The 16616-nt window shown below is 35.9% G+C and overlaps 1 protein-coding gene across 1 annotated transcript in view; it reads left to right on the top strand.

Annotated features, from left to right (window-relative positions):
- Positions 1 to 16616, top strand: part of CLSTN2 (calsyntenin 2) — a 612830-nt gene that overhangs the window by 368756 nt on the left and 227458 nt on the right. Inside the window, exons 4-5 of the mRNA XM_044669146.1 lie at positions 1572 to 1780; positions 14622 to 14771. Coding sequence (XP_044525081.1) covers positions 1572 to 1780; positions 14622 to 14771 — 359 coding nt within the window. The remainder of the gene's footprint in view (positions 1 to 1571; positions 1781 to 14621; positions 14772 to 16616) is intronic.

The raw sequence follows: 16616 nt of genomic DNA, 5'->3' as shown, positions 1-16616 counted from the left end.
GTTTTACTTACAAAGACCCTATTTGCACCCAGACCTTCCCAGTTTAATTTATTTTTTTTGTACTTATTCCAAAGGTTTTGGTAATGTTTCTTACTGGTAAAGTAGAGGAAACCTTCCTATTCTATAAGAATTCTATAATAATTTCTTGGTTCACCTGTTAAAAAAAATCTGTTAAAAATACATCATGAAAATTCCATAGACATTGTTGCTTTAGAAATTAATTCGTGGTAATAATGAGAAAAATATAAAGAAATAAAGAGTTCTTGTCTCATTTACCCAGTTATCTGGGATGGCTCTTCTATTTTTAAAGATCACCTTACAGTCAGTCAATGAACAAATATTTATTAAACACTTATGACGTGCCAGGCACTGTGCTAAGTTGTAGGGATACAAATATGAAAAAATACAGTCTCCCCCTACCAGGAGCTTACAATCTAGTGAGGGAGAACAACATACAAAAATAGCTAAAAAGTAGAGGTAGAGTCAGCCAGGGAGGAAACCCAACTTGGGGACATGATGGAAAAGTCAGGGAAGTCCCAAAGTAGTACAGTTAGGTAAAAAAACAAGGAAGTGTTATGAGCTGAGAACCTTCCATTAATGGAGGTTTTAGAGTTCATGATTCCATCATCCAATAAGAGGGATAGTAGGTAGTGAAGAGATGGAGTTTCAAGGCAGGTGAGATCTCATGGGAGGATGAAGTTATTCCAGTAATGAACATCCTGAGAAGTTTTCTAACTTAGAGAAGTTCTAAGTTAGAGAAGTCCCAAAGTAGTACAATCAGGTGAAAAATGAGGGGGGGACACATCAGTAGTCTATATTATGTTGTCTGGGGAGTCCTCCTCCCAACCTCACCCACCCCAATTTTGTACTTCTATTGATGGGCAAAAGAAAGGGCTCAAGAGTCCTACTTTAGATAAGATTACAATCCAATTACATAGTTAGTATTCCAACTCTTACTGTAGACCACTTACTCCTTCACTTGTGGTTGTACTAACCCAAAGCTAGTCACTGATTCTCCTCAATGTGTAAGTAAGACCCCCAGGACCTACCAACAGTACTCTGTATTCAGGATACATTGAAACTAGGATATCTCTCGTCTTAAGAAATTACTATGGCAACTGATTAAGCAAAAGCTCTGCTAAAAATGAGGAAGCAGATAATCTAAAATCGTAGCTCCCTAGTAGCACCCCACCAAATGCTGACTTCAAAGGGTTTGTCATGTGGCGTAAGGTTTAGACTTATTCTGCTTGCCTCCAAAAGATAAAGCAATGGGGCAGAAGTTAAAGAGAGGTCGATTTCAGCTTGATAAGAGGAAAACTTCCTAACAATTTGAGGAATCCATAAGTAGTTTGGACTATCTCTGGTGATTGTGAATTTCCTTTCAAGAAGGTGTTCAATCAAAGGCTGGATGATTGCTTATTTGAGGTCTTATAGAGGGGGGATTCTTGGTAAATGAGAGGTAGAAACTCAGAATTTCTGAGGTCCTTTCCAACTCAAAATATTTCCAAATTTAACTATTGTTGTTTGGGGCTCATTTCCTCCATCTCTTCTCTTTTTTTATGTGGTTTTAGGGCAGTGGTCCACATCCAGGTGAAGGATGTGAATGAGTTTGCACCAACTTTTAAGGAGACCATGTATAAGGCCGTGGTGACTGAGGGGAAGATCTATGACAGCATTTTACAAGTGGAAGCCATAGATGAAGACTGTTCTCCCCAGTACAGTCAGATATGCAATTATGAAATCGTCACAAGTGATGTGCCTTTTGCCATAGACAGAAATGGTGAGTGCTTTTTAGAGGAAAAATAGAAAACAAAAACAAAACAAGTCTTGAAAGTAGAGCCAGAATTATAAAATATACTTTATGTGACTATAATGTGACTTGTGATGCCAAAATTTTTCTTTCTTTAATGCTGAGATCCTAATATTTCATTAAGTTATACTAGAGAAGAATTATATCCATGTTGTGATTAGCAGTGTCTCAAAGGTTCATTTAAACTCAATATCCTCATAGTACAGAAGATAAAGAAGACTGAAAAGCAAAATAAGGTAAGAATATTTGATCCATACATGCTGAACATATGGGTACTTGCAAAGACTTGGACAAAAAAGATTTGGATTTTAAAAGCTAACCAGATTTTTGACAGCAAGTCTTCATCAGCTTTTATCCAGATATGTAGCATTCAAAGAACTTTTCCTGGGAAGTTAATCCTCACAAATGTCAACTATATTTTAACTATCTGCTAGAAGTGGTCTTTGGAGGCAATTGAATATAGTGGAGGCAAAAAAATCTCAATTTAATCCCAGCTCTGCCATTATGTGACCTTGGGCAAGCCATGTAACATCTCTCAGCCTCAGTTTTCTCATCTATAAAATAAGGGGCTGAACTAGATGGCCTCTGGGGTCTCTCTAGCTCCAGATCTATGATCATTTGATCTATTTATGCCTCTTGCTCTTGGCAAAACAAACCAACCAACCTTATCTTCTATATGAAGAAAGTTTCCTTAAAGTTCTTCCTGGAATCCACTAAAAATACCAGTTCTAAATGACAAGATTTCAAAAGCAATCCTAAATAGGGAATAGCAAATCACTGAACATATTTCCTTTCATTGCCATTTTTTTGGTCTTTTTTTCATTGCTAATGTTTAAAAACTCAAGTTTAGAAAACAGCAAAATCTTACACGTTTCAGCTTAACCCAGGTGCCAATATCGTTATCTTAATTTTTCAACAACAGCTATTTATAGAGAATAGACTGTGTGCTATTATTACCATTCCAAATATGGAAAAACTGAGGCTGAGAGAGACTAAATAATTCACCCAGTGTTATACATATAGTGAGTGATGGAGACAGGATTCAAACTCAAATCTTCCTGATGTAAATTCTAGCACTTTCTCCACTACACCAATTGGCTGGCTGTCCTTTCCTCCCTGAAGGACATAAAAAAAACAAAAAACAAAAACAAAAACAAAACAAACAAACAAAAAAAAAAACATGATTCTTGTCTTCATGGAGTTTATAATCTGATTTGAGGAGACATATCTAATACTCATGAAACAGAAGAGAGTATGAGGTAATGTAGATAATAATAAATTTAAAAATTAGAAGAGAAACTGGTAGTAAGTGGATCAAAGCTATAACGATTAAAGTAACCCATTAGCCCAACACCTTAACTCTTCATAGGAAGTTTGGCTCATGGGGCCCCAAAGTTTAGGCAAAGAAAAATGGACTAAATTTTTCACCTTTGTGCTCATTGTGTTTTTTGCTTAGCTAAGTGACCTAAAAGGGAAAGACTCACCTCAACCTTGCTCCTTTGAAGATCAGTGACTCAAGATGGCATTTGTGATGAGTCTTCAAGATTTTGCTGTTGACCAAGTTCCTGCCCCCTGCACAATTGATAATTACAGACCAATCAGAGATGATATGCAAATTCTTTTATCAGAGGGACTTACTGTCCCAGCTGAGAAAGATAATTACTCACCTTTGATGAGCTACTTAAGTAACATATGCCAATTTATTTCCCTGGCTGTCTCATTAAAAGTGAATAATGGTCTTTTTCTAGGCCTCTGCCTTCATCTTTGGTTTATAACATAAGTTGAAATAGAGAACTGGCACACTCGGGAAGCATCTGCTGACCTTGATGATGTTCCAACTGTGGTCCTCAAACTAATGAAGGAAGAATGTATGGAAGGAGATGGAAGGCCCTTCCAATCTTAATGAACATCCAAATTAGCCTTCATTCACTTCTTCCACAGCTGACTTTCCTGTGTTCCTTGAAAAATCACAAGTAGCATTTGTGAAGCAAAGAATCAGGATATTCAGGGATATCCTGACAAATTTGGGGACCATCTTGGGAGTCATCCTTTTACAGGCTAAATGCCCATCGTGGATTCAGATAGGAAAATTTATTTTAATTCCAACTTCAGGATGTTTCAGAATACATGAGAAAGCCTCATTTCCTGTGGGTACAGAATTCAGTGATGATTCCTAGAGCTAGTTGGAATAAGGAAAGCAAGGCCTTGGTAATGATTAGATCACAGCTAAAACAGTGTATCCAATTAGCTGATTTAGATATTAATTCTCCATAAATATCTGATCTAGTGGTGCCTCACAATTTGGCCAAAAAAAATTGGATTGTTTTTTTACTTCTGGGTTGCAAGACACTTTTCTTTGACTTCTTGGTTTCCCATCCATACCAGAAGCACTGGTTACAATAAGTCACCAAATATTCATTAAGCATTTAGTATGTACCACATTCTGTAGTTATTATTGTGCATTAAAAAAAGTGAAACTACCTGACACTAGTAGTTTAGTTCCAGTGAAGAGCTACATTCCACATACATATAGTTAAATAAAAGGCATGTGGAAAATAATTTGTGGAGAGGATGATAACAACAGGGACAGCCAGAAAAGACCTCTTGAATGAGATAGTAACTAAGCTGCAACTTAAAGGAAATGTGGGATGAAGGAACGAAGGAATAAGGCAGGAGAATGTTCTAGGGATGGAGGAAAACTTGTACAAAGACAAAAAAGGCAAAAGATGAAATGATTTGACAATCACATCTTATAGGCAGGGCAGAGATTATTATTCTCTTCTGTGCTTTCACCTTAAGAGTTGCAAAATCTGAATCGCAGAAAAGTTTAAAAATATGTCTGAAGTCAAAAGTAGAGCAGAGGTCAGAATCCATGTCTCCTAGTCCTATAATATCTTCATTGCAATATAAAATCTCTACCATATTTGATTTTTTTTCTTTCGTTCTTCCTGTTTTCCTCTTCTTCCTTTCCCCTTCCTTTCTTCTTCATTTTTTGGCTTTCATAATACCACATTTCCAACCCTTCCTCATCTTTTTTCCCCCATTTTTCAAACAGCTTTGTCATGATATCAACCTTTTTGTGGGATGCTACTCCCAAACAAGCTTATTATGTATTTTACATTCTAGAGGACCTGTCCTGCAAATTATTGCAAACTCCACAGTGCCTTATATAGTATTTTATTCATCAGAAGTTGGCAGTAACTGATGGTTTAATGATAAATGAATGATCTGTCTACCCTTTCTAGAAAAATATGTAGTGGATCTTGGTCATTTCTCCATTACCACTTACCCAACCTCATTAAGGCAGAGAGTAGGCTCAGGACCAACTCATATAAAGCTCCACTAGCCAATTCTGACCAAATTGGAGATCATATGGCTTATCTAGGTACACCTCCCAAAGGTCCTGTTATGAGAAACAGCCAAATTTAAAAAGCTATCATTTAATTTAAACAACACAGACAGATTTACTTGGCTACCTGTACATTTGAACTTTGCAAAAGTTCAAAACTCTGGGTTGATCACTCTTTTAGATATTCTGGTTATTCTCCATTATGGCAAAGATACATTTAAATAAAAAATTAAATTAAATTAAATTAAATTTACTACATTATTAAAAAAAATCACACCCATACATTACATTCTTGTTGTAGGAAGAACTTAATTAGCTTTTCAGAGAGTTTCATTTGAGCTACAGCTTCAACAAATTGAGACCAAGGATTCTGTTGGTATAATTATCTCTGTATTATTTTCAACAATCTGTGGTCTGCGTATGTAACATAAATGGGATATAGAGATTTCTCCCTTCAAGATGAGTATCTCCTTACATGTATAACCCAGTGTAATTGCTTGTTAGCTCTGGGAGGGGTAAGGGAAAATGGGAGAGAAAGAACAGGAATCTTGTAACCGTGGAAAAATATTCTAAATTAATTAATTAATTTTTTAAAAAGATGGGTATCTCTTAAGCAATTTAACTTTAGGAAGCAGAAAGTTGAATATTCTACTTGTATGCAATTTGTTTTTTTCCCACTGAGTATTGAGTCATTTGTTTTTGCTCATCACATTCAGTAACACAGCATCTTGGACCCTATTTGATTCTTTACCTTTAATACAGACACAAATTTGTTACCAAAATCCTTGTAGAATATTGTCAACTTAATTTCTACCCATCCCATGGTCTCAGAAGTAGGCCTAAAAATTTTCTAAAATATTAAAAGGATTTATAAAACTCAGCTGGGAAGCCCAAAATACCTTTAACCACTTTTAATTGATCCAATTATCTTTATTTTTAAGCCTGAGCTATCTATTAAAGAAACTTAAATGGTTTTGTGTTTAAACAATGCATGTTATTTGGAATAAAGAAACTCAACAGGAAAAAATCTCTCATTTGTCTACCACAATAAGAATGTAAAAGGATTTTCCCTACATTTTTTCATTTGAGCATTCCAATGACCCAGTAAGGTAGGTGCTGTGGTCATTCTCATTTTTCAGATGGGCATGTTGAGGCCCAGAGAAGTTAACAGGCTTGGCCAGGATACACAATGGAAATTACCCAAGGTTAGATTTGAACCCATTTCTTCCCAATCACAAGGCCAGCATTCAACACTTTGTGCCATCTGGTTGGCAGTACCCAGAAGGCAGTCCTCAGACACTGGTCAGTAAATCCTGTGTCCCACATATTGCATGATGCCCAGGCAGCATGAATAAGAGGATATGGTTTCTCAAAGATTTTTAATCAAAACTAGATAATTTTGTAAAGAACAGAAAGAATCCGAGTTACTGTGAGTAAGTAGTAATAAAAGGAAGAGTTCCTAGCTCTAGGCTCTCTTTTATAGTTCTTCGTATCTTCCACTCCATCTAACATAATACCATGCAAGCAGTAAATAATTTTTTTTATAAGTAAAGATTCAGAGTTAGAAGGAATTTGTAATATCTCTAGTCCAACTCCCTCATTTTTCAGATGAGGAAACTGAGAACCAAAAAGATTTACAACTGGAAGAGACCTGAGAGGTAATTTCATCCAGTTCCTTCACATTGTAGATGTATATGTAGATTGTACAGTGCTGGATTTGAAATCAGAGAACTTGAATTCAAATCCCTTCTCTTTCACTTACTATTTCAGTGGCTTTGGTCAAGATATTACCTCTCTAGAACTTAGTTTCTTCATCTGTATAATGAAGAGGACCGGTAAAAAACTCTAATGCATTAATTTTTTGAAGTAATCTAGCCAACATCAGATAGAGAGTAAATATATGGTAGAGGTGTGATTTGAACTTAATCTCTCCAACTCCAAATCTAGCACTTTTTTATAATAGGTCAGATTAAAATGAGATTTTAAAACAATTTATAGAATATGTTCTTCACAACTCAGTGAGTTACGTAGTTCAGGTACCTTTACCTTCATTTTACAAAAAGAAGAAATGAGGTTTGGAAAGACAAAGACTTTCTTTTTGGGGATCATATAAGCCAATGAGTCAAAACTTTTTAATACGTAAACTATATTCATATTTCTATATATTATCAAGGTGGCTTAGTCCTACCAGATCTCAAACTACAGGATAAAGCAGTAATCAATAAAACAATCTGGTACTGGCTAAGAAATAGAGTGGTGAATCAGTAGAATAGATTAGGTACATGATACACAATAATAAATGACCATAGGAATCTAGTGTTTGCTAAACACAAAAATCCAAGCTTTTAGGACAAGCTTTTTTATTTTTTTTTAAATTTGTCTTTAATCTCCTTTTAAAAATACATTTTTCATGTATGTAAAACCAATTTTTAGCATTCTTTTTTATTTAATTTTGAGTTTCAAATTCTCTCCTTCCTTCTCCAGTCCCCTCTGAAAAGGGAAGCAATTGCAGATAGGTAATATATGTGTGCTTATAAATCATATTTCCATAGTAGTCATGCTGTGAAAAAAAAAGACTAATCATCACCCATCAAAAATCAAGAAAAATAAAGAATTAAAAAAATGTTTCTAATTCTATTCAAACTCCATCAAGTCTTTCTCTGGAAGTGAATAGTATTTTTCATTGTAAGTCTTTTAGAATTGTCTTAGATCATTGTGTTACTGAGAATAGTTAAGCTAATCAACATAGAATATTGGTGTTTCTATGCACAATATTCTCATGGTTCTCTTCACTTCATATTGCCTCAGTTCATGTAAGTCTTTCCAAATTTTTCTGAGAAGCATCCTGCTTGTCATTTCTTATTGCACAATAGAATTCCATCACAATCACACACTACAACTTTTTCAGTCATTTTCCATTGATGGGCATCCCTTCAGTTTCTAATTCTTTGCCACCACAAAAAGAACTGCTGTAAATACATTTGTACATATAGGCCCTTTTTTCTTTAAATTGAGATACAGACCTCATATTGGTATTTCTGGGTCAAAGGATATGCATGATTTAATAGCCTTTGAGCATAGTTCCAACTTGCTCTCCAGAATGGTTAGGTGCATTCACAACTCCACTAAGCTCCCTAGTTCCCATTTTCCCCACATCCTCTGCCCTCCAACATTTGTTATTTACCTTTTATGTCATATTAGCCAATCTGATAGGTGTGAGGTAGTACCTCAGAGTTGGTTTAATTTGCATTTTTCTAATCAATAGTGACAGAGTATTTTTATGTGAATAAATGAAGAATTTTAGATAGCTTTGATTTCTTCTTCTGAAAAATGCCTGTTCATATCCTTTGACCATTTATCAATTGGGGCATGATTTGTATTCTTATAAATTTGACTCAGTGCTCTGCATATTTGAGAAATGAGTCCTTTGTTAGAGAATCCTGCTATAAAGTTGTTTTCACAGTCATGACAATTAACTATGTGTGGCTGTCCATCCTATTTCCCTATTTTTCTTCTTCCTTTCTTCTTTTACCCTGTCCCTACTCTAAAGTATTTTCTCCTGGCTACTACTTCCCCCAATCCATCCTCCTTTCTATCAACCCACCTTTTCTTTTATCCCATTTATCTCCTAATTCCCTACAGGATAATAAAGATATCTCTATCCAACTGGGAGTACATGCTATTCCCTTTTTGAGCTAATTCTAATGATTATAAGGTTCAAGCATTATCAGCCACCCTCCAATCTTTCCCTCCACTGTGAAAGCTCTTTTGTGCTCTTTTATATGAGATAGTGTACTACTCCCTTTTACCTTTCCATTCACTCTTCTATCAGTGTATTTCTCCTTTCATTCCTTAATTTTTATATATCCTATGTAGTCAACTCATGTCATGCCCTCTATTTATTTATACTCTTTTTTTTTAACTTTATCTTCTGTCTTAGAAGTGACAAAGGCTAGGTGATTAGAGTTAAGGGATTTGCCCAGAGTTGTATAGTTAGGAAATCCCTAAAGCCAGATTGAATCCAGGTCCTCCCAACTCCAAATCTGTTGCTCTATCCACTGTGCTTTCTATCTTCCCCTATGTATACTCCTTCTAATAACCCTAAAATGATAAAGTTCTTAGGAATTACAAATATAATCTTCCATATAGGAATTTAAACAGTTTAATGTTACTAAATGCCTTATGATTTCCTTTTCCTATTTATCTTTTTATGCTTCTCTTGAGACCGGTACTTGAAAGTAAGTTCTTTTATTCAGCTCTGATCTTTTCATCATGAATGTTTGAAAGTTCTCTATTTCATTAAATATACACTTTTCTCCCCTGAAGAATTATATTCACTTTTCTAGGTAGGTGATTTCTAGTCTGTGATCCTAGCTCCTTTATCCTGAAGAATATCATATTCCAAGCCCTCCAATCTTTTGATGTAGAAGTTGCTAAATCTTGTGTTATCCTGACTTTGTTTCCATAATATTTAAATTGTTTCTTTCTGGGTGCATGAAATATTCTCTCCTTGACCCAGAAACTCTGGGGAATTTAACAAAACTATTTCTGAGTATTTTTCATTTTGAAATCTCTTTAAATATGTGACCTGTGGATTCCTTCAATTTCTATTTTACCTTCTGTTTCTAGAATATCAGAGCAGTTTCCTTGATAATTTCTTGAAATATAATGTCCAAACTCTTTTTTTTTTATCATGGCTTTCAGGTAGTCCAATAATTCTTAAACTATCTCTCCTGGATCTATTTTTCAAGTCAGTTATTTTTCCAATGAGATAGTTCACATTCTCTTTTATTTTTTTCTCTTTTGAGTTCGTTTGATTGTTTATTGATGTCTCGTGTTTCTTGATATCTCTACTTGCCTATTCTGAGTTTTAAGAAGTTATTTTCTACATTGAGCTTTTTGTATGTCCTTTATTATTTAGCCAATTTTTCTTTTTAAAACGTTCTTCTCTTCAGTAAATTTTCATAATCTTTTCCCATTTAGACAATTCTGTTTTTTAAGGAGTTCTTTTCATTGTATTTTTGTTCTTTTTTAATCATAAGACTTGTTCTGTTTTCTAAGGTACTCTTTTCTGTAGTATTTTTTGGGCCTCCTCTACCAAGTTGTTGATTTTTTAAATATAATTTTCTTGTATCACTTTCATTTTTCCCAATTTTCCTCTATTCTTATTTAATTTTTAAAAATTTTTAAGGAATTTCTTTGGACATTTTGGGGGATGGGCCTTTGAATATTGCTATTTTGACTTTGTCATCTTCTTCTGAGTTGGTTTTTTGATCCTCCCCATCATCACCATACCTATTACTTGTGGTCAGGTTGTTGTTGTTTTTTTCTGCTCATTTTCCCAGGTTATTTCTTGATTTTTAATTTTATATTAAAGTTGGATTCTGTTCCTGAGGTGAAGAAGGTACTGTTCCAAGCTCAATGTGTCTCATGCTACTGTTTTCAGAGCTAGTTCTAGAGATCTATAAATTTTTAATTCTTTTAAAATGATATGACATAAAGAAAGATGTGGTCAGTCATCTCTTGGCCTGTGCTCTTGTTTGAGAACCACCACAAGCAAATTTTTTCTATCCTGGAACTGTGACCAAAGTTCCTGCTTCCCTATTGCCACACACAATTGTGTGCTAGTTCTGCTCCTTCCCCTGCAACTATGACCCAAAAAGGTGACTGGGCAATGCGACAGAATCCTCTACCTAATTCCTGCAAAGGATACCCTGTAATATCCTTCTGTGTTAGCAGCAATCTTTAGATAATCATAATTGTAATTCTAAGATAGTTAAATGTTTTCATAACTGAGGTTTTAGAAGGCTTTTTGTGATTATTTTAGTATAAGTATTAAGGTTTTGAATAAGTAAGTGACTGCTTTGGCATAGACTTTAGTGTCAGCCCTACCCTTCAAAATTGCTGTATCATTCACTCTCAGCCATTATGGTCTTAAACTTGTGACTGGGTCTTCATTAACATTTATTGTGAGACTGGCCCTCTTTATGGCTTAATTCTTTTTTTTTAATTTTTATTTTGAATATTTTCCTGTAATTACATATTTCATGTTCTTTCCCTCTCCCCCAATTCCCCCTAACCCCCCTTTGCCGATACACAATTCCACTGGGTTTTACATGTATCATTGATCAAGACCTAATTCCATATTACTGATAGTTGGACTAGAGTTATCGTTTAGTGTCTACATCCCCAATCATATCCCCATCAGCCCATGGGTTCAAGTAGTTGTTTTTCTTCTGTGTTTCTCCTCCCACAGTTCTTCCTCTGAATGTAGTTAGTTTTCTTTCTCATAAGTCCCTCAGTATGGCTTAATTCTTTATGGCTTGAAGACTTTCATTTGCTTTCCTGTGGTTAGAAATTACATGACACTTCTGAGCAGTTGTCTGAACCCCTTCCTGTCTGTAAAAGCATCAGAAACTTCAGTCCCCAATTCAATCACTCCCCAAGGGTTACCCCTGGCTTGCCAGGGTATAGCTTGTGCTAGACTGTACTCCACTCTCACCCTAAAGAAAGAAACTTTTCCTATTGAATTTCTCAGTTTTCTGGGCTCATCTTTTTATTGGTTCTGCTGGTCGTTGGTTTTTTTTTTTTAATTTTAACTTTAATTTTATTGATTAAGAAAATGTTTCTATGGTTACATGACTCATATTCTGTCCCTCCCTTAGTCCCACCCCAACCCCTCCCATAGGCAATGCACAATTCCACTGGGTTTTACATGTGTCATTGATCAAGACCTATTTCCATATTACTGGTTTTGCTGCTCTTAAATTTGTTTCAAGATATTGTTTTAGTGCTGTCTGGAGGGGAATTTGGGAGAGCTCAGGAGAATCCCTGCCTTTACTCTGCCATCTTGGCTCTACCAAGAACACCCTGTTTGGCAAAAACAACTAGAAAACTGGAAAGCAGTTTGGTAGACTAATATCTCACACCATATAGCAAGATAATGGTATGGGTACATGATTTATATATAAAGGGTGATACTATAAGCAAATTAAGGGAGAATAGGATAGTTTGCCTATCTGATTTATATAGAAGGCGTCTAAATATTTAACTTCTATCTCATTAAACTACACTAAAATGATGAACTTTAAATATATAATCAACCTAAGTAACTTTTAGAAATTGTAAATTCTTGAGAGAAAAGTTAAAGCAGTTTCTCTCTCTCTTCAGGATCAGAGAAAAAGCAGGCCGCTGACCCTTGACACAAAACTGCTCTTTATTGCCCACTGTGGCCAAGAGGGGAAAAGCTTCTTTTCAGTAACCTCAGTCTTTCTTACCGCTTTATCTCAGCTCTCAACAAAAGTATCTCAACACACTAAAATCTTCTTCTTTCTTCTCTTATTATTCATGTTGTTCAGATTTGGAACTGGCACTCTTATCCACCTAACAATTCACAAAAGAACCTTAGCCACAGCATGGAAAACATACTAGCAAAGCTACAGCATTAATTCATTTGAGAATAATTTTTATTTTTCTGTGTTTGTTGTGCTAGCCCACTGATCAGAACACTAAGAGAGGTGCCCCTCCCTCTTGGCTCTTTTACCTAACCCCCTAGGAAGTTAAATCAGTGGCTCAAATCTTAGTCCTCTGGACCAAATAATTCTCAGGCGTGACTTTTAATTCCTTTTAACAAAATATTATCCTAGTCTGAGTAGAGTAGGACCTTAGGAAAACCTAACTCCAATTGTGTGACAGAGGCTTAGGAAAAATGGCTCCTGTGAGAACAACATGATCTGGGAGCTCAACTATAGACCATTTTTCCCCCAGAAAAATCAATCCAATCCCTTTATAGACAAATTGTACAGTGGTGGATTTGGAGTCGGAGGACCCAAGTTCTATGACAAATAAAAATTCCAAGAGGTAAAGTTCTGGATATTAAAATTACCTTATTAATAGACTGATCAATATGAATTAATTTGGTAAATGATTCTCTTGGTAACCATAGACAGATTCATTGGCATCTTGAGTCATTAAATACAATTTTGGAAGCTCATGTTTCAGCCCTCTCTATTATATCTCTAATTGGTGGATACCTAATGAGGAAGTAGAGTAATGTTTTTCCAGTCTCTCCATGATTCTTTCATGATGATGGAAAATCACATGCCTAATTCTAAGATTCTATTATCTAGATGAAGAAATCAGTTATGCCTCAATAAAAGTGACTTCCTTCATTCACTCAAAAAGAACATCCAATGGGCTCTCATGCTTCCCCATAGACATACTTGGTTTAAACTAGTTCTTGTCTATGGGGCAAAATGGGGCTCACAATCTAAATCTCAATCATCCCAATTTTAGAAGCTACGCTGGGGCAGGGAATGTTTAGAGAGAATTCCTTGGATTGTTAGGAACAAAGGAACGAGGAAAGAGGTTTGAAAAGCAGACTGAGCCCCAATTAGAAAATTATACAGAGCATTATTGAGAAATAAAAAAAAAATAATAATGCAGCATTATGAACAAATCTCAGTTCAGAAAACTCTTCTCTACCACTTTGTACTTGAATGACCTTGGTCAAGTTACTTAGTCTCTCTGGACCTCAGTTTCTTCATCTGCAAAATGAGAAGATTAAACTAGGCTCTATTTTTTTTTAAGAAACCAATAATTAGGTTATTGCTGTCTATAGATTTTGTCTCTTGGAATAAAAATAGTGGATAAATAACAATAAATAAATGCACACTGAAAATTACCTATGGGCCCTTAAAAGCAAGAACCTCATACCAGCAATAAGAATAATAAAAAAATAATTAAAATTATACCCATTGGTCACAGAACATTTTTCAGAACATAAAAATGAACCCAGCACAAGAAATGACGCGAAAAAGATTTCTCATTCTCCCTAAGAGAGATATAATGACTTTGTCATCAGGGCATGGAATCTGTTATCTTATGTAGCTGTCAGAAGGGAGAGGGCATTTTTCTTGCTGATTTAATTTCCCATTTGGGTAGCAAAATGATATCAGAAAATGGCAGTGAACTTTCCTGGGGACAGGGCCTGAGAAATGTGCTCAGAGATAAAGTGGCATTTCCTATCTCCACGTGTTTAAATACGTTTCCAGAGTGTCTGCTGCAGGTGAGCTCTGTGTTGGATGTGATAGGGATTATAATCACATGCGCGCAGTTTTCAGGGGTAGTTTTTCTGGGAGCAAGATGAATATAAACACCAACTGATTAGTTCTCATTCTGGTGTTATTCAGTTTTACCAACAGTGTACAGTTGGGAAACCTCAGACCAGCAATTACCACAAGGCAATTAGTGTGATTTTTAAGCAGTTGCTAATTAGAGAAGACACACTCATTTGCCATTTTAATTTTTGGAAAAAGAGAAATGAAATTTCCTTCTCTTTTTTGGTAGGGGTTGTGGGGAATAGAAAGATTTGAAAGAAACTAAAATTATCATAGGTCACAGATAATGAAATGATTTTTAGTTTGGGTACATGTTTTCTTTTTGTTTTCTTATCCTCTTCAGGTAATATCAGGAACACTGAGAAACTCAGCTATGACAGGCAGCATCAATATGAGATCATGGTTACTGCCTTTGACTGTGGCCAAAAACATGCAACAGAGAATGTCTTAGTGCAAGTGGATGTGAAACCTGTTTGTAAACCTGGCTGGCAAGGTAAGGCTTTCTTTTATTTTTCCCATCAAAGGAAACTCGATCTGGTATATAGAAAGTCCTGAGTTAATTGGGGCTGCTAGCTGATAAGGCAGTGGATATTGGGCCTGGCCTGAAGCCAGGAAGACCCAAATTCAAATATGGCCTTAGACATTTTACTAGCTGTGTGACCCTGGACAGATCACTTTCATCTTTGTCTGCCTCGGTTTCTTCATCTATAAAATGACAATAACAATAGCTCTTACTTCTCATAACTGTTTTGAAGATCAAATAAAATAATATTTGTAAAGCATTTAGCACATAGTAAGAACTATGTAAACGTGATATGAACTTGGACATGTAACTTTCTAATGTAATTTTGAGAAAAACACTATTTTCTTCTTCCGTTTCCTTTGTTATGAGTAAGATTAGATTAGCTAGTTATTAGGTATTGATTATATATTGATTAGGAAGTACCTAGCAGGAAGGAGCTGGAGCTGGGAATTCCAGGTTGGAATGAAGGAGGAGGAAGTCTGTTTGTGCCCTGAGTGTGGACTCCATTAGTGGTGGGCAAAACTGTTGCCAGCCTGGGAGACCTCAGAGCAAGGACACCTTGCATCCTGTTTTCCCCTGGGATCCTGTGTGGTGTGGCATTTAAGGAAAGAACAAGAGAAGAAGACAGTGCTTCAAGCAAACCCCTTACTGCTTGGTTCCTGAGACAACTGTAGCTCCTGGCATCCAGACATCATCAGTGGATTGCAGTGAGAATCCCAAAGCCACAAAAGCCCCAGCTGTACTCAAGCCTGGCAGGTTCCAGGTGTGAGGCAGAAACCCAGAGACTCCAGTATAGCTCCTTGGGCCCTGTTAGTTAGATAGCTTAAATTAGTGTACTGAATAAGTCCTTCCCTGTCCCTTTGGGTTTTGTTATTAGGTGTTAAGATTTTAGAGTAGTCATTCCTATCCCTCCTTTTAGTTGTTTCTAATTAAAACCCAATTTCACCTTGTTACCTTGTCAGTTAATTCAAGGCCTCTGGCCAGAGTGACAGTTGGCTGTTATTTTTCCAGTTGGGAGTGGTGTAGCTGTACAAGACTTCAGTGATCAGTTTTAGTCTCTCTTACATCCCAGAGAGTGTTCCCACAAACCCCATAGTTGATTTTTAATATCCCTGGTGACCCCATTACTTATATTTTCCTACACCTTGGAGAGACAACATCACAAATACAAGATTTTTTGTTTGTTATTTCTATTCTTCTGCTCCTCCTGCTCTTCCTCCTCCTCCTCTTCCTCCTCCTCCTCCTCCTCCTCTTTCTTCTTGTTCTTGTTATTCTTGTTCTTCATCTTTGTTCTTATTCTTCTTCTCCTTCTCCTTCTTCTTCTCCTTCTTCTCCTCCTCCTTCTTCTCCTTGTCTTCTTGTTCTTGTTCTTCTTCTTCTCCTCTTCCTCCTCCCCTTTTCTCCTCCTCTTCTCCTCCTTCTTCCATCTTCCTCTTTCTTTTCCTCCCCCTCCTCTTTCTCCTCCTTCCTCTTCTCTTCTTCCTCCACAGGTCATAATTTCTGCTTTCATAAATTTTATTTCACTTTAAAACCGCACAGTAACTTGCCAGCTCCTGGTAGGGGAAGGGAAAAAGGGATGGTGACAATTTGGATCATATAACTTTGGAGAGCTTATGTGGAAATTTGTTGTTAAAATAAAAATATAATAAAATTAAATTTAAAAAAGAACTATGTAAATGTTAGTTACTATTATCTTTATTATTAAAAAGTTCTATTCATTCTACACCTTTCACCTCATATTGCTATGGATCAGCAGAACTTATAAAATGGGAATTATTGTTTGAAATATTTTTAAAATGTGGCTTAGGGAATGGA

The sequence above is a fragment of the Gracilinanus agilis genome, chromosome 3, assembly GCF_016433145.1.
Source record: "Gracilinanus agilis isolate LMUSP501 chromosome 3, AgileGrace, whole genome shotgun sequence".
NCBI classification, from domain to species: Eukaryota; Metazoa; Chordata; class Mammalia; order Didelphimorphia; family Didelphidae; genus Gracilinanus; species Gracilinanus agilis.
Note: the sequence above shows the minus strand (reverse complement) of the source record. Positions and strands in the feature narration are given on the sequence as shown.